General features: G+C 41.2%; 3 protein-coding genes across 7 annotated transcripts; all 3 read left to right on the forward strand.

The window, feature by feature from the left end:
* The first annotated feature begins 158 nt into the window (after nt 1-158).
* mybl2a (v-myb avian myeloblastosis viral oncogene homolog-like 2a) lies at nt 159-12,107 on the forward strand. 5 transcript variants are annotated; one of them, XM_031286674.2, is made up of 13 exons: nt 578-901; nt 1,133-1,192; nt 2,453-2,555; nt 2,888-2,959; nt 3,533-3,625; nt 3,740-3,960; nt 4,110-4,230; nt 4,942-4,995; nt 5,338-5,561; nt 6,211-6,913; nt 7,147-7,389; nt 9,621-9,821; nt 10,160-12,107. In XM_031286674.2, the coding sequence occupies exons 1-13, from the start codon at nt 891-893 to the stop codon at nt 10,754-10,756; spliced, it is 2,703 nt and encodes a 900-aa protein (XP_031142534.1). In that variant the 5' UTR covers nt 578-890; the 3' UTR covers nt 10,757-12,107. The 5 variants fall into 5 exon arrangements, with proteins under 5 accessions (XP_031142539.1, XP_031142534.1, XP_031142535.1 ...); XM_031286679.2 differs by lacking the exons at nt 578-901; nt 1,133-1,192 and adding an exon at nt 159-395; XM_031286675.2 differs by lacking the exon at nt 1,133-1,192 and having other exon boundaries at nt 579-901.
* Nucleotides 12,108-12,532: 425 nt separating this feature from the next.
* nsun5 (NOP2/Sun RNA methyltransferase 5) lies at nt 12,533-16,083 on the forward strand. Its single transcript, XM_031286452.2, has 4 exons — nt 12,533-13,725; nt 13,875-14,085; nt 14,396-14,560; nt 15,778-16,083. The coding sequence occupies exons 1-4, from the start codon at nt 12,801-12,803 to the stop codon at nt 15,965-15,967; spliced, it is 1,491 nt and encodes a 496-aa protein (XP_031142312.1). The 5' UTR covers nt 12,533-12,800; the 3' UTR covers nt 15,968-16,083.
* A 120-nt stretch (nt 16,084-16,203) lies between these two features.
* On the forward strand, nt 16,204-22,305 carry LOC116040923. Its single transcript, XM_036008069.1, has 9 exons — nt 16,204-16,399; nt 16,585-16,735; nt 17,182-17,282; nt 18,745-18,835; nt 18,894-18,921; nt 19,111-19,130; nt 20,414-20,493; nt 20,580-20,673; nt 21,227-22,305. Exons 2-9 carry the CDS (start codon nt 16,624-16,626, stop codon nt 21,634-21,636), a joined length of 936 nt encoding a protein of 311 aa, XP_035863962.1. The 5' UTR covers nt 16,204-16,399; nt 16,585-16,623; the 3' UTR covers nt 21,637-22,305.
* Nucleotides 22,306-22,859: the final 554 nt, after the last annotated feature.

A 22,859-nucleotide genomic window follows, 5' to 3' on the forward strand; every position in this document is an offset into this window, starting at 1 on the left:
TATGTCAGAAACAAAACCCATTTTAAAAATGTTATTTTCTCGCACATGGAATGGCCATAATGTGTTGGAAACACTGGTAACTGTGAGGAACCAACAGTTGCTTAGAAACAAACACCGTTGACTGCAGGGATGCAGGCAAAGTAGCTAGCTAGGTTGTAGAAGCCTGTAATGTTCCAACTTAGCTAACGCTAGCTAGGTTGCCTCTTTGACTTCATACATTATAATACAAATAGCAGTGCCCTTTGGCAGACTATTTGGGAAGACAAATCAGAAATGAAGCTGAAGTAAATAAAATGATGCTGGATTAGATGAAAACGTTTGTGATTCGTAGCCTAACGTTAGCAGAATAGGCTAACTTAGCTAGCTAAGTGACCCACCAGTAATTTTGTAAAAAGGTAAGTGTAACATGTTTACATGTTTTTAATGCTAAACTAGTGTTGTCCTTACACAAGAGTCAATACAACGTTTACGACCACTAGCTAGTTATTTGTTAAAATTGTTAGTTAAAATTAAATTTGTTTTGTTGATGTTAAGAGAACCCCTGAATGTACAAGCTAACATCTGCACAACATCAGCCGTTAGCCGTTAGCGTCGGTTAAACCGTCGCTCACATGGATCGTTTCCGGGGAGTGTGTGTCTAGCCGTGTAGCCATGTTGTTCTTGAACACATCCCCTAGTTTTCATTCCCGGGTAATTTTCTACCGATAGGCTACAGCGTCATGAGTACTCTTTCTGTTTTTTTTTTTAATAATTACAATACATTTAATTCAGGGTATGCTATTCGAGCTTTCATTCATTGTCATAAGACGGTTTGTTTTAGTTGCTGTTAGCTAAACTATTCAAGCAGCAGTTGAGCTCCAGTTTGCATCACAAGCAGAGGCAGAGGAGGGATGTCGCGCGGGTAAGTGTGGGAGACATGAACGTTTCTGGTTGTTAACGTTGCCTATTAAAATAAAGTATGTGTATGTGTGTGTGTGTGTGTGTGTGAGTGTGCTATGCGCAGGGTGAAAATGTCTCACAGCTGTAATAATACATGTAACCATCGTGACAGCTGTTACTATATCAAGTGGTTGCACTGCTTTATTGTGTCAACGAGAGGGTGAGACGACCGTGTTTTGTTGTATCATGGTAGTGAACTGGGGAAGCTGGACCCGGCTGTATTCCAGAAGCAGTTGCAAAATCTGAAATTTAGGTAGGCATTTCTGTGTTTTCCCCACGTTCATGTCAGCTAGGTTAACTTTCTCCCTCCATCACAGTCACTAATTATCACAAACGCCTCATTTTCGCTGATAAAAATGGTGCATTTTTGCGTACATGCGCAGCTAGAGGCGCTCTACTTTCTGAAACAGCCAACGCTCAGTCAACGTTTCCTCAAGCGTGCTCATGGGACCCCCGTTAGCTAACTTAGCCTGAAGTTACAGCCACTTTGTAACGTAAGTTAATTAGTTTAACACTATTTTTTTAACTAATTAATCGGTTGCCCAGTGCACTGTTTAGATATAGGTATAGCTGAGCGATTTATATTTATGTCGAGGTAACTGGTTTGGTTTGAAGCAGCTAACTAATGTTAGCCACTAACTTGAAGCTATGTCAACTTTTCTGTGGACAGTTAGCTCGCTGCTGTGGTGCACAACATTCAGGACGGGGAAGTGAAATACACAAGTTCTGTATACAAGGAAATAGCTAGATCTTTAATGTCCACCAGGATTTGTCTTCGGTTCACCTAACACAAGAAACAACATAAACCGTTACAAAGTAGCTAGTTATATGTTATTTGTAACTTTTTATGTTAACAATGCAAGTTTGCATGTCTGTTTTCAAAACAGTTGTGGCAACTCTATTTCCCTTGGCTTCAATTTGTAAATGGGGGGGAAGCAAAACATTAGAAACACCTCGCTCTCAGTAGATTGCAGTGACTTCAACCTCAATAATAAACACGTTAAATTAATACCTCTCTGGCAGTGACAATTAAAAATATTAACATGATTATCCAGTTTGTAAAGGTAGAACTTATGGCAGAACTGTTGCATCAGATATTGCAGGTGTATACTTGTGTACTTCCTTATGAGTAACTCCTGTGTATGAGTAACTTTAATCCTGGGCACTTTAAATGTAGCATTTAAACACACTTAATAGAGTGACATGTGTGCTGTTGTTTTAAGGGGATAGCTAAACATTAGGTTCAGACATGTTTTTACATCTGCAGCTGAAACTTCTGAAGCTTCACCAAAGCAAAGTGAAACAAATTTAGTTTGCAAGTGTTTTAATGATTAAAAATGACATTCAAACTCAACTGCACCATTATAAAGCCCATATCAACCATGCCATATGTTCATATCAATGTCCACATTGTATGCTGAGGTATCTATTGTTTCTTTTCACTCTTATAATATCTTTGTGTTGAAGTCCATTAATACATGTTTGAATTACTGGTCAATCTGTGTGGTTGCAGCATGGAGGAAGATGGGGATAGTAATATGTGCATTGACACTGACTCGGACGCAGCAGAGAAGAAGGATGGTTCCAAGTGTAAAGTCAAATGGACTCAGGAAGAGGTGAATGAAAAGAAGACTCTGACCCTGATGTGTATATTTAGACATTCACGTGAATATATTATCTGGAACTACACACTGTAATTTCAAGTAGTTTATTACATTAGTGTCAGTTACAAAAATGTAATGCTGCATGCTAGCAGGAAGAGCCAACTGGGGCAGATGTGCAATCTGATGCTTAACATTTTTTTGTCACATAGGTTTCTGTTAATTGGTCTGTTTGTTAGCTCATGTTAAAAGTAACAAACTGTTCAAGATAACCTGTACCTGAAAGTTGACCTTAAAGCACACATTAAATTATACTGTATCTGAACTGATTTTTTTCTTGTGTACAGGATGAAAATCTCAAAATCCTGATCAGCAACTTTGGGAAAAAAGATTGGAAAACCATTGCCAGTTTTTTACCGGTAAGTACTCAGCAGGGGCTAAATCTATCGAGTGAGAGAGAATGAATGGATCAGCAGTAGGGATGTCCCGATCAGGTTTTTTTGCCCTCGAGTCCGAGTCCGAGTCATTTGATTTTGACCGATACCGAGTCCCGATCCGATACTTCTATAATAATTCAACTTTATAATACCTCCAGACCGCAGACATACTCGCGCTTTCCGCTTGAAGCTGCTTCCATGTTCTACTTTGCCGGCATTTAATCAATAGCGTCTCTGCAACAAAGTGATGTCATGCCGCATGCGTTGCTGTTTCTGTTTGGAGTCAAAAGGGTCTAACTCTGTGCCACCGCATAACTATAGATGTGTTAAAAAATAATGAGAATATATTTATACATATATATCCGAGTCCTGATCGGGAGGTAACGTCCGATTCCGATCGAGTCTGAAACCACGTGATCGGGCCCGATTTCCGATCGCATGATCAGATCTGGACATCCCTAATCAGCAGTGTAATATTTTAAAGTTGAGTAAAATATAGGAAGGTCAAGTATCCAACTCTTCCACTTCAAAACAATCTGTCTGTTGCTTTGACAGGGGCGGACCGAATTTCACTGTATGCATCGCTGGAAAAAGCACCTGGATCCTGATTTAGTCAAGGGCTTCTGGTCCAGAGAGGAAGATGAAAAGGTGGGAAATTACACAGAACATCTGATACATACTTGGCTTAAACACAGTTTGTAGTTAACGTTGTCCCATTTCACTTTGCACTCCCGTGTTCACATATGTATTTGCTCCGGACAGATAGTGGAGCTGGTGGGCAAGTACGGCACCAGACACTGGTCTTTGATTGCCAGGCACCTGAAGGGACGGTTGGGGAAACAGTGTCGTGAGCGCTGGCACAACCACCTCGACCCAGTGGTCAGAAAGAGCTCCTGGACCAATGAAGAAGACCTCATCATCTACAAAGCCCACACTGTTCTGGGAAACCGGTGGGCTGAGATTGCCAAGCTGCTCCCTGGAAGGTGGGTCGGTTAGCTGTGATTGAGTTGCTGAAATTTAGGAATATCGATGAAGGGCAGTCATATGCATTATTTGGTTGTTATTCTTAAAATAAGGGTGTGAACGTAAAAAGGTATCAGCCTTTAATGTACATTTTCGATTCCTCTTGCAGAACAGACAATTCTGTGAAAAATCACTGGAACTCCTCCATCAAACGTAAAGCAGAGTTGGGCTTGTACAAAGACGATGCTGACAGCATTTCCCTTGATATTCAACAGTTTGTGGAAGGAGAGGTACATTACTTATTTAGTTTAGCACATACTGTATAAAGTGTATCATTTTCAGCTTCAACAAATTTTCAACTTTTTTTTTTTTTTTTTTTTTTTTTTTTTTACAAATGTTTATTTCTCAATGATTTCTCAGTAAGCAAATTTGAAGGCAATAAAAATGGTTAATAGATTAGATTATGCTAGTTGATTAAGCATCGTAGGGATATACAGTAGCAGGTAAAATGTTTGTTGGTTACAATTTAAAAAATGCAAAGATATTGCTACTTGCTACATATGAAATCAATACTAATATACTATCTGATCATTATGTGCCATTAACATGAAAGAAGAAAAAAAAAAAGCTCTGGTGTAATTTATAATATATTGCAGCAAAGACACCGCTCCACTGAAGTCTTTCTCTTCACTTTGAGGATGAACAACTGTAACAGTGACAGGACGTCAATCACTTGCCAAGTCATGACAGCCAAATAAATAACAGCATAGCATTTTCTCCTCAGGCAGTGTGACAAACTTCGACAGCTCATGGAAACGTCCCGCAAAATATGACTGCTACAGTACCTTGGAAAACAGCGATATGGGATTAGACCACAAATAAAACAAGAATTAGCTAGCTAGCACACCCCGAGGTCCCTCTGCCTCACTCCCCGCCGCTAGGAGAAAAAGATCCTAGAGGAAACACTGTACTGTGCATTCACATTATGTATTGTGTTACAGGTGGACTTCAAGTGTGATGTTGTGTTAGACACTGAACCAGTAACTCCTAAAGTGGTAAGCATGCTATGATGATTTTCTTTTATGACTCACCTGTGTTTGCTTATAAACTTTTACCTAAGGAGACACACTTAACCCTTAACCCCGACAGCATTTTTTTTACAGTTTGTTTTTGCTTTTTCCAACGTTTCAAATTGTTAAAATTTGCAGTCAAATTATTATTAAGTACCTCCCAAACAAAGTCAATCCAATAATCACCGGAGTTAACTGTCAATGTTTAGAGGTGGTAATGGATGCATTACTGTCATAGAATAATTCCTTCATGTTTATGTATTTTCTTCAGTGATATTCCCACATTGCAAGCTTGGTTTAACTCTTCTACTCTTTGCTTTGCTGCAGGTCAGGCTAGAGAAAGTAAAGAAGCAGGAGTGTCAGAAAATCAAGCAGAAGACAGCCGTTCTGCTTCCACAGACTTTAGCATCCATGAGTCCCTCCTTTCCCCCCAGTTCGAGTTCCAGTCCCAGCTCTAGCTCAGGCGCTGCACTAGCAGCTGCGCCGATGGACCAGAAAAAGTTTGCCAATGCAGCACTGCGGATGATCGCTGAAGACATGCTGCCACTCAGGTGACTTGTAGCGCTAGTAGCTGTTACAGTGTCCTTGTGTTGTTGTCCAAAGTTGTTGTCAAAATCCTCAAGTTTGCTAATCCCCAAGTGAAATAAATACTCTCATGAGTCTACCTTCCCTGGATGGTATCAATATGTGTCACCAGACTTTGAATTACCTGCAGCAGAAGGCCACTTGTCTATGCTGTATGTATACAGGGTTCATATGTTCTGAAAAAACCTGGAAAAGTTATGGAATTAAAAAAAAATGCAAATTCCAGGCCTGGAAAGGTTTTGGAAACATAAAAAGACCCAGAAAGTTTTGGAAAAGTCATGAAATTCTTTTTTTAACACAGCATAATAATATGTGATTAATAAATGTATTTCACGTCGTCCTAACCTCAACGTTCTATTCGGGGCGCGATATTACGAATCTCACTATGAACCACATAAATTGTCATTCATTTTATTGTTAAACCTCTGAGGGTAAACTTTAACACAGATTTTTATTCTTATTGTATAATGTCGACTGACATTTTCAGGAATACGTAGTCATGGAAATTTGCCGAAAAGTATTGGTTAAAATGCGTATGAAGCCTGGTATACCAATTGGACATCCAACCACTAGTCTAGGTCCCATACTAATTTACCTTCACTTTGTTCCCAACAGTTTTGTTGAAGGTGCAGGCTTCAGGTCATTCATGAGTACCATCAGCCCTGAATGCCACAAGCTATCCCAGCGTGTCATGGGCCTACAGCTCTACGATGAAGTGGAGAGAACCATCAAGCCTCAGCTCATCCGGGACCTTAAAGCCTGCCTTGCCAAAACCAAAGAGGGTGAGAACGCCATTCATGTCACCTTTGACCTCTGGGCAGGGGATCAATCCCATCCAGTGGAGGAACCCATTGTCATCGTGCAGCTTCACTTTGTCAGTGATTCCTGGCAGATCCGCCGTCCAATTGTGGCCTTCCGCCACCTCAGCCACAAAAACCTCAGCACCGCTGTTGCCAGGGAGCTTGAAGGTGTGCTGCTAAGCTATGGCATCTTTCCTCACAGCATCGGCTACGTCCTCACCAACCAGGCCAAAGAAGCCCTGGCTGGGAACAATTTGTTCTGCGACTACAAGATCATGTGCTCATCCAACAGGGGAGAACCAGATGGAGATGAGATGGTGGCATTTCTGTCAGACCAGATGTCTGAAATAGAGTCCCCCTTTTCAGAGCTACAGATTGGGACCAGGACCACCTGTGTGGCCCACACATTGCAACTCGTGATTAAGGAGGCACTGAAGAACTCAAGGGTTGTGGAAAATCTGCTCTTGCAGGTCCACAACGTGGTGGCTTTTTTTAGGAGCAGTGCCTACTGGAGCGAGGTAGGAGAAATTACAACTGATTTGGAAGTTTATTTTACTTTGTATTATATTATTTTTGCAAAGGCATATAATTCAAATAAGCAGGTTTTTTTTTTTTTTTAGATTTTATAGATTTTACGCCCAAAGATGAGGCACAGCTGAGGTACAGCTAATTAACATCATAGTTATACATTTATAAATTGTTCAATTGTGGTCTGATAATACAATTTTTGTTCATATCATTTCATGTTTAGGTCTTGTTGAAGGAGTGCAACGTGTCTCTGTGCCCGTCCTCCAGTAACTGTCGCTGGAACTCCATGATGCTATCTTTACGGCGTATGGTGCAGGAGTCTGCCTGGAGCGCCATCATGGCTCTCCTAGCCCAGGCACGCATCGAGGCTAACAACACAGCCAGCGCCCCGCCTCTGGTCATGGCCAAGAGGGAGCAAGTGATTGATATCCTGGGTCTCCTTGAGCCCTTTGAGGAGGCCTTGCAGGTAAAAAAGTGATAGTTCATTAAATGGATGTAGTGGATTATAATGTTTTTCAAAGATCACATACAGTGAGGAAAATAAGTATTTGAACACCCTGCTATTTTGCAAGTTCTCCCACTTAGAAATCATGGAGGGGTCTGAAATTGTCATCGTAGGTGCATGTCCACTGTGAGAGACATAATCTAAAAAAAACAAATCCAGAAATCACAATATATGATTTTTTAACTATTTATTTGTATGATACAGCTGCAAATAAGTATTTGAACACCTGTCTATCAGCTAGAATTCTGACCCTCAAAGACCTGTTAGTCTGCCTTTAAAATGTCCACCTCCACTCCATTTATTATCCTAAATTAGATGCCCCTGTTTGAGGTCGTTAGCTGCATAAAGACATCTGTCCACCCCATACAATCAGTAAGAATCCAACTACTAACATGGCCAAGACCAAAGAGCTGTCCAAAGACACTAGAGACAAAATTGTACACCTCCACAAGGCTGGAAAGGGCTACGGGGAAATTGCCAAGCAGCTTGGTGAAAAAAGGTCCACTATTGGAGCAATCATTAGAAAATGGAAGAAGCTAAACATGACTGTCAATCTCCCTCGGACTGGGGCTCCATGCAAGATCTCACCTCGTGGGGTCTCAATGATCCTAAGAAAGGTGAGAAATCAGCCCAGAACTACACGGGAGGAGCTGGTCAATGACCTGAAAAGAGCTGGGACCACCGTTTCCAAGGTTACTGTTGGTAATACACTAAGACGTCATGGTTTGAAATCATGCATGGCACGGAAGGTTCCCCTGCTTAAACCAGCACATGTCAAGGCCCGTCTTAAGTTTGCCAATGACCGTTTGGATAATCCAGAGGAGTCATGGGAGGAAGTCATGTGGTCAGATGAGACCAAAATAGAACTTTTTGGTCATAATTCCACTAGCCGTGTTTGGAGGAAGAAGAATGATGAGTACCATCCCAAGAACACCATCCCTACTGTGAAGCATGGGGGTGGTAGCATCATGCTTTGGGGGTGTTTTTCTGCACATGGGACAGGGCGACTGCACTGTATTAAGGAGAGGATGACCGGGGCCATGTATTGCGAGATTTTGGGGAACAACCTCCTTCCCTCAGTTAGAGCATTGAAGATGGGTCGAGGCTGGGTCTTCCAACATGACAATGACCTGAAGCACACAGCCGGGATAACCAAGGAGTGGCTCTGTAAGAAGCATATCAAGGTTCTGGCGTGGCCTAGCCAGTCTCCAGACCTAAACCCAATAGAGAATCTTTGGAGGGAGCTCAAACTCCGTGTTTCTCAGCGACAGCCCAGAAACCTGACTGATCTAGAGAAGATCTGTGTGGAGGAGTGGGCCAAAATCCCTCCTGCAGTGTGTGCAAACCTGGTGAAAAACTACAGGAAACGTTTGACCTCTGTAATTGCAAACAAAGGCTACTGTACCAAATATTAACATTGATTTTCTCAGGTGTTCAAATACTTATTTGCAGCTGTATCATACAAATAAATAGTTAAAAAATCATACATTGTGATTTCTGGATTTTTTTTTAGATTATGTCTCTCACAGTGGACATGCACCTACGATGACAATTTCAGACCCCTCCATGATTTCTAAGTGGGAGAACTTGCAAAATAGCAGGGTGTTCAAATACTTATTTTCCTCACTGTATAAGAGATGAGAGTTTCTTTTAAACCCGAATATGTTCTGAGTCTTTTGGACACCAACCACTTCTATTTCTACTTTCCAAATTGTCTTGATTTTCTTGTATTAGTTTTTTTTTTTTCTGACCAGATTTAGTGTGGCAAATAATGAACTAATCAAGAAGAAATATAAACAGAATTGTCATCACTCCAAGTAATAGACATTGAAACTACCATTAATATTTATGCACTTTAGCTGACGTCCGCTACATGTTCTTGAAGAAAACTTATTATTGGCTTATGTGGTTATAAATACAGTATTGGCGGTTGGCAGACATTTGTTCTGAGTGGGCACTTTTAATTACTGAAACAAAGCAAACAAAAACATTAAACCATTAATGTTGCAGCGCTGTTAATTTGTCAGTTGTACATTGAGCCTGGATGAGAGGATTAGAGACTTATTTTTTTGTTAACCCCTCTAGAAATATTTCATACATTTATGGAAATACAGTATTATAGTATTGTTAGAAGAGATGGTATTATTAGAAGATTATGTGAGAACATTTCCTTTTTGACTCTTCTAACCTAGGTCCTGCAAGGAAATGGAGTGACCATCTCTTTCATCACACCTTCCCTCATTGGCCTTGATAAGACCTTGGAGAGCCTTGTCACCAACTACACCCACTTTAACAAGGCCCTGCGCACAGGCCTCCACACACACTTCCAGTCCCTGATTCACCAGAAGGACATGATACTAGCTGCCGTGCTGGATCCCAGGATCAAACTGCAGGTATTAAATTAGGACCGACACATTGCTGTTATTTTATTACATTTTGCAACCACAGAGCAAGTCAGTCCTACTTTAAAGCAACTACAATTTTCAGTTTTCAAACTAGATTTTAAATTCCTGTTAAACACCGTAACAGAGCTGAAAATGTAAAAGGTACGCTGCAAAATTGCATAAAATGGCATCTTATACCCATTTTATATTAATTGTTGTAGAGCTCTGTTTATATTGAGCTCTGTGTTACATCTCTGAGTACATAAAAGACAAAAATATGCATCATACCTATCTAAACTCAGAATCAGAACTCTCATCCTTGCTTGAATGTTGTTTTTTTTCCCCAGCCATTTCCTGATGCCAAACTGGAGGACCAGACAGGTTTCCTAACACCCCCGTCAAAGTATCAGGCTCGCACCATCGTTGAATCCATATTAGAAAGCATGAAGCCCTCAACATCTCCCTCTGTAGAGGGAGATAAAGACCAGACAAGCAATGAGTTGAAGGAGCAGGATGGCGAAAAGGAGAGCCAAGACAACACCTTGATGGAGACATCAGGTGGCAGCTCAGATGACAACTGCGACGGAGTCAGCGGAAACAACCTCAAGCGCAAGTCCATCTTTAATTTCCTCCAACCGCCTGCAAAGACCATGAAGACAGCAGAGCTTGATGTGTACCTATCAGAACCACTGTGGGAAAGCAACTCCAGTGTGTTGTATTGGAAGTCTGCAAATCGGTTCCCCCTGCTGCAGGGCATCGCCAAGAAGCTGCTGGCAGTACCGGCCACCTCAGGGGGCTTTGACCGGCTGTGTCCGATGGCAGTTTGTATTGTAAGAGCCAAGAGGAACCGCCTGCCACCTCACACTACAGAGAGACTGCTTCTATACAAAAACTCTTTAAAGACAAAGACTGTAAAAAAGTCCAGTGGGGTCGCTAAACACTAATATGTTAAGTCACAATTGGGTCTGATTATTCTGTCCACCACCCAAAGAACCTCCACACTTGGCTTCGCCATACACCCTATTCTGCTTCCACAACCAATTGATACCATCCCTTTCAATTACATTTCTTCAAACATTGGATCAAACTAACTGCATTTAGCATCATTTCAACCTTGCAGTGGTAGTCAAAAGGAGCAAAATATATTAAAAGTATATGGAAAATGAGGGCAATCTACTTAGAATATCTCTTTTGTTGAAATAAGATGCAGCACAATGGCAACCAGCAGGCTACCATCATAGTGCACAAACATGTAATTTCCCTGTGGATAGTGGATTGAGAGTGAAAGGCAGATTATCTTTGCCTGTCACACAAAGCTGCTGAACAGCATTCCAAAAACAATATAAAATAAGGACTTGTTATATTTGAGCATAATTCAACATTGTAAAAAATGCAATCCGAAGTTTAATTTAAGCTGCCATTAGATCATGCATTCTCTGAAGACCTTGTGCTGCTGCTAACTTCTCACAAAGGAGAAAATGAAGTATCTGTGATCAAATTCCTAATGTGTAAGATTAGTCATTTTTGGACTTTCTGACCCTTACTGGTAGTATTAATAAAGACACTGGCAGACCACAATGCACAGCTATACTTTTATGCCATTGAAACAGTTTAAAAGCTGTTACAATAAAAACAATAATACAAGTGCTACCAATCACAGCTTTAACATCAGCCTGTGATATTTTTAGCTGTAAATCACAGCGTGGGTGCATGGCTTTTCAGTACCTAAAGCAAAACGTTTACGTGGCGAATATTTTCTAGCAAAGATTTTGTGCCAGAAAATACACTGCATTTTGTAACACATTTTTTTCCCTTGTAATTTATTTGTTTTGTATGCTGTACAGCAAGTGCAGATTAACTGTTTTGGGTCACTTGGCAGCAAATTAAATAAATAAGAGTATGCACCTTTATTTTCTTAGTTTTCTTTCTTTTCTGTTTTTACAATTTTATATTTTTCATTTGTTTTTGTTCAGTGATACTTTACAATGCTACTGCTACAATGAATTGTTTTCTCTTTGATGATCAACTGTTTTTGCTCTTAACTGAATTGTAATGTCTGATGGGGTTGATGGGACGGGCCATTCTGCATCTTACATTGACATTAATGGACTGGTAGACTTTTAAACAAAGTAAAGTTCACACAATGACAGCTGCCAACTGATTTTCTTGCAGTGATGATTGTTCATATTGTAATAAACACCAGTGTGAACTTGAGTCCTTTGACCTCGTATGTCTCTTCATGGAAATATCCAGAGAATGAACTTGTATTAAAGAATAAAGCTACTTTCTCAACAATTTCCTGTTCCTGTGGCCCACAGTTTTTACATCCATTTGTGTATTCTTAGAGTACTATCTGGGTTGGAACATGACTAATACCATAATCAGCTGGGAACAGTCACTCTAGGGAGGAAGGATGGCTAGCATTTAAGGTAATTTATCCCGAGCACCCCAGACTGAAAGGATTAGGAAAATGGATAAATGTACCAATAAAAACCGATCTATTTTAAAACCAAGATTGCTTTTGGAAATCAAAATAGATCAGACTGATAGTTGTAAATATAGTTGCACTGACATGCACATTCAAACATTATACAAATGTTTTGAAAATTTAATTTAACGTTTATAAAAATAAGATGTGTTTTATGAGTGATTAAAAGACAGTTAAAGTGCCCAAATAAGTTATCTTTCAGTTGTCATCAGTGATTGGCTGAACAGACCTAATACGTCAGTACTAGTACTTCCGGTATCATGAGCCTTCCTTCCTCTGCCATGTGCATGGTGGAAAAGTAATCCCGAAGCTGCTTTTATAAAACCTTAATACGAACAAACAAAGACTCTTGTTGTTCCCGCTCAGAGAAGAGGGAACTCCGGCTGGACGAGGGATGTGTCAGGCAAGTTGTCAAAAGAACTACACCCCAAAGTAGCGGATTAAGTAGAGAAGTAGTTTGGCTCGTTAGCTAACTAGCTAACGTTTGAGTTATTTTCGCCATGGCTCTGTACCTAAAAGCCGCTGAGATCCTGGAGAAAGCCGAGATGAAGCAGGGCGCTGTGAAAACTCTGGTTTACGACAGCAAATTTGCGAACATTAAACAGCTGTTCGCTCTGGTTTGTGAGACCCAGAAGTTTTCCTCTATCCTGGAGGAGATCATCGAGTCCACCAAGCTGCTCAAACACACCAAGATAAGGATTCACTTGGCCAAAGTGCTGGTGTACGACCTGCTGATGGGCCAGGGACTGAAGTGCGGCGGCTCTTGGAAAACCTTGATGATGAAGCATCGCTCCAGACTGCAGGCGGCGCTGGCCCGCATGAAGGTGAAGCAGAAAGTCAGCAGCAATGAGGGCCTTCTCCCGGCCAGCGTCCAGCAGCTCGTCGGGAATAAGCTGCCCAGGTATGTGCGTGTGAACACCCTGAAGACCACCGTGGAGGATACTGTGGACTATCTAAAGAGGGAGGGCTTCTCCTACCTGGGACAGGCCTCCAGGCTTGATGACTTAACCCTGAAGGAGAAACACTTTGTGATGGACCAGCATCTGCCAGAGCTGCTGGTCTTCTCTCCTAAAACTGACTTCCATGACCACTTCCTGTACAAGGCCGGCCACATCATTCTGCAGGACAAAGCCAGCTGCCTCCCCGCTTACCTCCTCAACCCCCCACCTGGCTGCCATGTTATCGATGCCTGTGCCGCCCCCGGCAACAAATCCAGCCACCTGGCAGCCATCATGAAGAACAAGGGCAAGCTGTTTGCCTACGATTTGGATGCCAAGCGTCTGGCCACCATGTCCACTCTCCTGCTCCGAGCCGGGGTCACCTGTCAGCAGCTGGCCAACCAGGACTTCCTGAAGGTGGATCCTTACAGCCCGCAGTTTAAAGATGTTGAGTATATCCTGCTGGATCCATCCTGCAGCGGATCAGGTAAAGTAATCCGCTATTCCTGTGTGTGTTTCCGAGATAGAGATATGGAGATGTGTCACCTTTTTCAGCCCTTCCGAGTTTGCAGGTATGCTATACAAACAAATAAGGATTTCAATATAATTTCTATAATCTGTGTGTGTTGGGTCCAGGTATGGTGTGTCTCCGGGGCGATGTGTCCTCTGCTGACCAGGAGAAGGATCAGGCTCGTCTGGCCTCCTTGGCCTCCTTCCAGCTGAGGTGCCTAAACCACGGCCTCAAGTTCCCTCGCCTGAAGCGCCTGGTCTACTCCACCTGCTCCATCCACAGCCAGGAGAACGAGGAGGTCGTAACGGCCTGTCTGCAGCAGAACCCCGACTTCAGGTAGCAACGGTCCACTTTTACTCACTCACACAAACTCACAACAAACCTAGTGATGGTTTTGTACCGGCAACTATTTGAGCATGTGCTTTTCCCAGTATTCTTTTGTATTGGCTCTCTTGGTCATTTACTTTGGAGCATTTGCATCCTTCCCCTGATTTTGAAATGTACTGTTTGACTCTCCACTCTGCCATTAATCTAATGATTTAAGTGAAACTGTGGCAGTTTGAAGATATGGAACCAGCTCTCAGTGCCTGACTTCAGGATTCAATTTCTATGGAACGGTTCCCTGAATGTGTGTTTTCTCCTCCAGGTTGGCTCCTCTGATGGCTCAGTGGCCTGAACGAGGCCTGGAGCCGCTCACTAAGTGTCTGCGTGCCAGCACCGCCAAGACCCGCACACACGGCTTCTTCGTGGCTCTGCTGGAGAAGTACAGCGAGGCTGTGGAGAAGAAGCAGGAGCCAGCGGTTCAAATAAGGTAAATACGGGGGTGTCATGTAACACAAAACAAAGTTTTAAATCCTGTTGTTATAGTTTAGATTAATACTGTAATTAAGTCATATTTGCTCAGGATTAGTGATTCCAAGGGACACTCAGGTTTATTTACATGCTAATGTGTCACGTCTGTAAATTATAATGCTGCTTTAACGCCTGTAATTTGTAAAACGGAAATGATCTAGACTGCATATTTTGTGCATTCGTTCATATCAGGGATGCACCAAATCCAGGATTTGGCTTCAGATTCGGCCGAATATTGGGCTTTTTGACGGGGTTAAAATTTTTTCCACCAAACCGAACCCTATGCTTGCACTACGCTGGTCGACGTAATGACGTTGATTACGGGAAGGTGTTTACATAGGTGGACCGTTCAATGCAGCAGGCTGTGAGAAAGTGAAAATGGAACTCGTGAGCAGACAAAGTGTTGTGTGGCAGTACTTTGAGTCAAAAGAAGGCGATTCAAGTCCAGCTACATGTTCAATTTGCAATGCGCGATTTGTCTCGTGGTGGTAAGGACCCTAAACAATAGACAACATCGCCGCTGTTAAAACATTTGCGTATGAAACATCTGAAAGAATACTAGTTGTGCATGAAGGAATCGACAGACAGCAGCCAAAATGCAGCAACTTCAGGTACGGCAAAGGTAGGACAGTCACAGCTAAAAACTTGTTAACCAGACGACCATTACCAGCTTTGCTTGCCCTACACCGAACAAACAGTGGGCCTCAGATCACCCACGAGCCAAAGCCATTCATGCAGCAATTTGGAAAATGATTCGGGGCATCCCTAATCCGCATTCAATTTAGCCATTTGTTTTTGGTGTATGATTTCTCTGTGCTTCAGTCACCATCCTGTCACAATCAATGGAGAATTTGTAAAGAAGGATTTGACTGTATATTTTGTGCAAATGTTTCTTTTTTTTTTTTTTGTTACAATTTTGAGTATGAAATGGTCTGCAGTTATCTGAAATCTGTAATAATATAAAATTACAGTAGACGCTTTCACAGTTCCTGAAAGTTGTTATTCAGTCAATGACTATAGTCACAATATGTTTTTCTTACAGTTAAATATCACACAACTTTATTAGCACAAACTAAATAAAATGTTACAGGTTTTAGAGAAGCTTTTAATACAGATGAGAAAAGATTTCATTCTGAAATGAGAAGAGGTTGACTTTAGCCGTCTGCTCTGTCACAGCGAGCCGGAGACGACACCACTCAGCCCGTCCACCTGCCAGAAGAGAACTGCAGCTTCAGAAGAAGAGTCTGACACTTCAGAGACGGAGGACAAACCGACACCTGCAGCAGAACAGGCTGACTGTACACCTGGCAAAAAGAAGAGGAAGAGGAAGAGGAAGAAGAAGAAAAAGGCAGCAACAGTGGAGTGATAAGAAATGTAAACTGGGACTGCTACAGCATGTTGTCTGCAGAGAACGCTCTACAATAGAGGGCTCTATTAATGTGGTGAATGTAACGGTAAAAGTAAAGATTATTTTTCCCTGTATCACGTCTCCGTTTAATTATTGCTTGATTTTCTAAAAAGAGTTTTTCTTCAGAAACAGGGTCAGGTGTTATGTGTTTCTCCAGAAAAGGGACAGTTTTTATCCAGTAGGGGGCAGCCAACCAGCAGCAAGCGTGCTGAAGAACAAGTTTATTTCCGGCTAAACAGAATCAGCTGTTTTCTCCAGCAGGTTGAAACCATATCAACGGCTTTTGTAACTCAGCCATTCAAAAATGTTTAGTAACTTTTAGACTTTTTTGTGACCTGTAGTCTGGTTTTTCCTGGAGGTGGTTCAGAGACGTCTTGTAGGAAACGTAAAGTGAGTGATTTGCATAGCTGATTTTAATGTTTATATATTCCGTATTAAACAGGTTGATGCATTTATTGAGTTGACTGACAACCCTCTATCGACAATGATGCGAAAAGCAAAACAACTTCAAATGATTTTACTTTTATCTACCGTGAAAGAAAGAACTCTATTGTGTAGCTGTGTTCAAACCGCAGGCCACTTCCAGCAGCTTCTTCCCCGGCACTAACATCAGCATGTCCCCGGTGCCCAAAGTGAGACTGGCCGGTGGCCTGGAGATCTGCCGGCTGCTGAACGGGATGTGGCAGGTGTCCGGGTCGCACGGAGCGGTAGATCATGCCAAAGCAGGTAAACAATATCGTGGAAATATTGCGAACGAATTGGAAACTAAAAATGATTTAGCTTGGAATAGAAAACATGTCCTGTACTTGTTCAGATGTACTTTAATAGAAATCTAATCATCTGATAAAGACATCATGTAGCCCTTGTGAAACCCGGGTGTGTCAGTTCAGAAAAGCAATTGTGATAACGGGAAAGAAATACATTTTTAGCTTTGACTGTGGAAACTCATGGATAGTTACTTTAGGGACACATGTGGGACATGTGTCATGTGCTACAGCCTGTCAACAATTTGTAGTCAGAACGTATAGAGTATATTCAAACACACTACAAATAATTTGCACATGCTAGTAGTGCAACATTGTGATTTTTAAACCACTCTCTCTCTTGGTAACGTAACTGCTGGAATATAGAAAGACATTTAATCTAGAAATGTTTCCCTCTTGTCTCTCCAGTTGAGGCCATGCAGGTCTATGTAGACGCTGGTCTGACCACATTTGACATGGCAGACATTTATGGGCCTGCAGAGGAGATATTTGGACAGTTCAACAGCCAGGTATACACACACACACACACACACACACACACACACACAATCCCTCTTTCACATACATGACATTATAAGGGACGATAAAGTGGCAAAGATGACCGTAATATTGCAATAATAATAATTTACTTTGATTCATGTTATGCAGCTTGTTTGTGAGGATTTCAAAATTTAAATTAGAGAATAAACTCCTTGAGATGCACCATCTCATTTTTAAGGTGGTCCTCAGGCACAAAACATGGAAAAACATTTAAACATATTCACATGAATAATAATAATGAATTAAACAATCCAACAACACATTAATAACAAATTATTCAAATTCAAAATAAAATGTATTGTTGGTGAAAGCTATTTAACTAAATTTAACTAACAAAGGTCCCTGACAAGACAAATTTGTACCATATCTAATTTATTGATTTATTGTTTAAAAATGTGGGATTAATCCTCCTCAATGGGTTGAAAAAAAGAATCCTTATATAAGCTAATAGATACATTCACGTCTGTTGAAGTGTAACTGGCCTGCTAGTCTATGACCAAAATTTGCATGACATGATGCTGGAGATGCTGTAGTTTAAAACAGCATCTCCAATTAAAGTTTAATTGATAACTGGAATTATCTCAGGGGTCTCACAGTGAGTTGTGGTGACGCCACATCTTGCCTGATTTATTTATTTTTAAATTTTTTGCCTGATTGTGCTGCCTCAAACACAAGAGGGAGCTAATGTACTGTTGTAGATTGATGTCAGCGGAGCGTGTCATTTACAAGAAAGAGACAGAAAGGAAGCAAGAGACAGATTCAAAGAGAAAACAGGCTGCTTGTTGCAAAAAACAAAATGAGGAAAGTGTGATGGACACAGTTGTCATTCATACTGTATGATCCTGTAAATTCAGTCCTGCCTGGTTATTGATTTGTCAATCCAGCTATTAGCGTCGGTGTTCTCCACAGAGCTGCAGATACTCAAAACACACATTAAGAAATGTTCTCACACGTGCACTCAAACAGAAGCTTGAAAAGTAGCTAATGCTTTCTCTGCCTTTTTTCACACACACACACACACACACACACACACACACACACACACACACACACACACACACACACACACAGAGAGTGGCTCAGATCAGAGTTTTTGTGGCTGACAGTCTAATGGTATCGATCGTGGTCTCAGATACGGAGAGCTCTTCTCTCTTCCAACCAGCTTTTCTCTCTGTCTCATGTTTTCTCTTACTGCACATGCTTTCCAGGCTATTTACAATTAACTAATCAACAGACAATTATTACCTCCTGCATCCTTTTAGCAGTACAAAACCACAAAAAAACTATTGTGCTGTATGTAATAATTTGCAAGATATTTAGCATATGGTTATAATAGATTCCAATCAGTGCAAGCTACAGAAACAAGACATAACCCAATAAGAATGTTTGTTTTATAATTATAATTTGTATGACTCTTTGTCTCATCTGTAGAAGTGCAAATCGTCTGGGAAAGACATCCCAGCTCTGCAGAGTCTGACCAAATACGTGCCAAGACCAGGACCAATGGACCGCAAGGTAATCCGCTGACTGATGTGTCGAGACAAGAGTGACACCCGCACTCAGTCTGCCGTGTTTTACAGTTAGAATAGTTTTATCCACTAGAGAGCGGTGTGTGTCTTTATAAAGAACACGGACATCAAATCTTAAAAAATGTAAAGCTGCATAGAAATTGTGCTGGTGATGAGTCCCCTTAAATGATTCCCTCCATATGCTTAGTTTTATGAGAAAACAATTCACATCACAAATAATCCCATTTATTTGTGGTTTCATGTGTACTAAACTATGATGGTTCTGCAGCAGACTGCAGGGACTTATACGTATGTACGCTGAAGTACACAATACATACTGTAAACATGTACAGATAAACAGGGGAAAAGAAACAAATAAATATGACCAATATCACAGATATACAGTTTGTTTGGAAATTGCAATATATTCATGTTTTACAGGCTGCATGTTATGTTTATTTGAGAGGAGTTCATTCTTGACCTGGAAATGGTTTTCAAGTTTGATATATTTAGTTTTTTTATTTATTTTATTTATTTACAATAATTTAATTTTCTAATTAGGTTTACTGTGCTATCCTGTTCACCTCACTTCCCAGGGTACGAAGATTGAATGTGTTTCTAAGTACCTACAGATATCTTGGTATTTTAATAGATGAATCTCTTTGTTTTACCCTTCATATTCAGCAGCTAGCAAAAAGATTAAAACTTAAACTAGGGTTTTATTTCAGAATCAAATCCTGCCTTTCGTTTGAATGTAGAGAGAGAGGCTGGTTGCTTACTATGGTGATGTTTTATACATGCATGCTTCGTCTCAAAGTTTACATGCACTGTACACTGTATACCATGGATCTCTGAGGTTCATCACTGGTTTTAAAGCCCTCACTCATCATTGTGAACTGTATGAACGTGTTGGATGGCCTTCTCTATCAACACGGAGACTTCAACACTGGCATATCTTCATATACAAGGCTATTTTAGTTACAGAAATCCATGAAACTTAATGAGCTGGTGTCATTCGTCACATTTAAGAGGATGTTGATTGACTTGGAGGCAGCCACGTCTGGCTGTAGATGTTTTGCCTGATGTGTTTAGGATTCGGGCTCACTTTGAGGGATTTGCTTTTTCAGTTGGTTTATGTTTTCAATGTTTTTTGTGTATTTTGTGTTTATATGTATGTGTGGTTGTACTGCTGCCTGTCTTGGCCAGGACACTCTTGAAAAAGAGATTTTTAATCTCAATGAGTCTCTTCCTGGTTAAATAAAGGTAAATAAATAAAATAAATAATCTATGATCAAATCATAAGGAAATTTAAAGGTTTGCACCTAAAATGTTATTTGGACGAATATGTCGTTATTAGATAATTTCTTAACTCCTGAATATCAATATGAGCAGCAGACTGGAAAAAAAATAGTCATCACACACACCTATAAAGATTCACACATATTCTCTGAAGGGAATACAGTATGTATAGTATGTCCAAAGTGTCAAAAAAGGGAAAGTGGATCTGTTTCTTGTTGTACATTCCTGTTTTTCTGGGATCTTGAATTTTCTTTTCTGAGAAGACTTTAACCTGTTTTTTCCTTTTTCCTCAGGAGAGCTCACCCTTACTAACTTTGACACACAGAGACTGGAGGAGATCACCAACAGAGGCATCCGCATCTCAAGCAACCAGGTAACGCTTCCACCTGCATGTAAAATACTATCTGACTCTTCTTCAGTGCATCTATTAAGCATGTATTTAATGTGTCTGCCATGCAGGTTCAGTACTCTTTGATTGACCAGCGACCTGTAGCCAAGATGGAGCAGTTCTGTCTGGCTAACAACATTCAGCTCCTCACTTATGGCACTCTGGGTGAGATACTGTTTACACATTACAATTTATATCCAGTCATTGTATATCGTTTTTTTTTTAGCATTTGCATTTACTTAGATCCATGAATAATACCGCTCCAGTAGGGTAATTACAAAGGTTTACTTCATGTTTAATGATGCAAGCAGCACATTTACCATCTCGGTGTAAAAATGTAAAATGGTGGGTTTCTAAAATGGAGTCAGTCGACATGACGACACATCCTCTCTTCTTATCATTGTTACTCCTTCCTCTCCCTCCATCTCTGCATCCCATTCTCCTCCTGACCTCAGTGGTCTCCATCTATGGCCTCTCTCCCCTCCCTTCTTGTTTTTCCTCTCCACCTTCTCTTGCTTCACCCTCCTCCTCCTCCTCACTGCCCTTTTCCATCTCATCTATTCTCTTCCTCCATCCCTTTATCCCTGGCGCCTCCTCCCACTTCTCCTTTCCCTCAGTCCTGTATCCCTCCTCCCCGACTTCTTTTTTAACTCCTTTGTCTGCCTCTCTCCTCCATCCCTCTCCCCATTCTTTTTCCTCCATCACTGTCCTCTCTCAGCTGGCGGTCTACTCTCAGAGCGTTATCTGGGGAAGGCAGAGCCTAATTCCAGGGCGGAGCTCTACACCGCCTCCCTCTCGAAGTACAAGAACATGATCGACTCTTGGGGTGGCTGGAGCCTTTTCCAGGACCTTCTTGTCGCTTTGGAGACGGCTGCCAGGAGACACGACTGCTCAGTGGCCAGCGTGGCAACACGTTATGTGCTGGATCGCCCCGCGGTGGGTGGGGTCATTGTGGGCTGTCGGCTAGGCGTCGCAGGGGCGGGGCAACACATCAGTGACAGTCTGCGTAGCTGCAGTCCTGACCTGAAACTGACGGGGGAAGATCTTGCCGCCATCGAAGCAGTGACACAACGCTCCAGGGACCTCACGGCGCTCATCGGGGACTGCGGCGATGAGTACAGGAGCTAAAGGGGAAGGGTGAGGCTGACTGACTGGGTGTGACAGATGGGGTGAGGAGGAGGAGGGGTAAAGTGAGAGAGAAGCATCTCACACAGAACAGCCCCATAGTGGAAAAGAATAAAATGCGACGATGAAAATGAAAATCGGTTCAATTCTCCATTAAACATTATAAAGAGCTTTCAGTAACTAAGGGGAATTGCAAGTTTCAACTTGCCTGTTCCTTTTACTTTAATACAACCTCTGAAGATGATGTTCCTCAGACGAAGTGTAGTTATTTTACCTACTGAATATTTGATGCTGTTAAACAGGTTGAACACTTTTTCTTCCACAGCGTGTGTTTACACTGCTTAAGTGCTTTTTCATGTGGGAGACAAGCTTCTCATTCAGGCTTGAATACACATGCACAAACACACAGTAATGTTTACGTTTTAATTTAGATGTCTAGTAAGTCTTTTAGTTACAGAATTAAGAGAAAGTTCAGTGTCCAAACTATAAATTTGAGCTTTTACACTATTTAACAATGTTAAATTCTATATTGTGTACATAATAAAAAATGGTGATTAATTAATGGAATTCTGTGCTTTTTTTCTACTTGGAGTTTATTTTAAAGTTCAAGTTGAATCCAAATTAACCTTAAAGGAGTGTGTTGTTAAGGCAAATAAACAGTTTGTCACCACGTTTGCTGTTTTCTAAGCTTTTATTTATTTATATGCATATATCCTCATGTCCATGCTCATATCCAGAAGTGCAATATCTTATCTATCTACTTCTCTCAGTATTGGTGTGGTCCCAAATTCTAATTTTGATGTACTGATCCTTTAAAAAATATATAATGAGACAATGTACTGTACATTAATATTCCTTTGTGTCTGAGAAACTGGCCATGAGACTGTTTGTGTGTGTGTGTGTTAATGTATTAGGGGGTGGGGGCTCAGTGAAGTGGAAGGAAGTGGGGAACCCTGTAGCACTGTCTGGACCTACAGATGATGAGAAAGCGACATGTGTACACACACACACACACACACACACACACACACACACACACACACACACACACACACACACACACACACACACACACACACACACACACACACACACACACATGTTACAGAAATGCCAGGCTCCCATTGTATACAATTCACTTTAAGAATAGAAGCATGTGCTGCATGTTGTGTAAATGGTAGGGATTGTGGTTTTAATCGATGGGTGCATATTGTGTGTTATGTACA

This window comes from Sander lucioperca, chromosome 12 (assembly GCF_008315115.2).
Source record: "Sander lucioperca isolate FBNREF2018 chromosome 12, SLUC_FBN_1.2, whole genome shotgun sequence".
Classification (NCBI taxonomy): Eukaryota; Metazoa; Chordata; class Actinopteri; order Perciformes; family Percidae; genus Sander; species Sander lucioperca.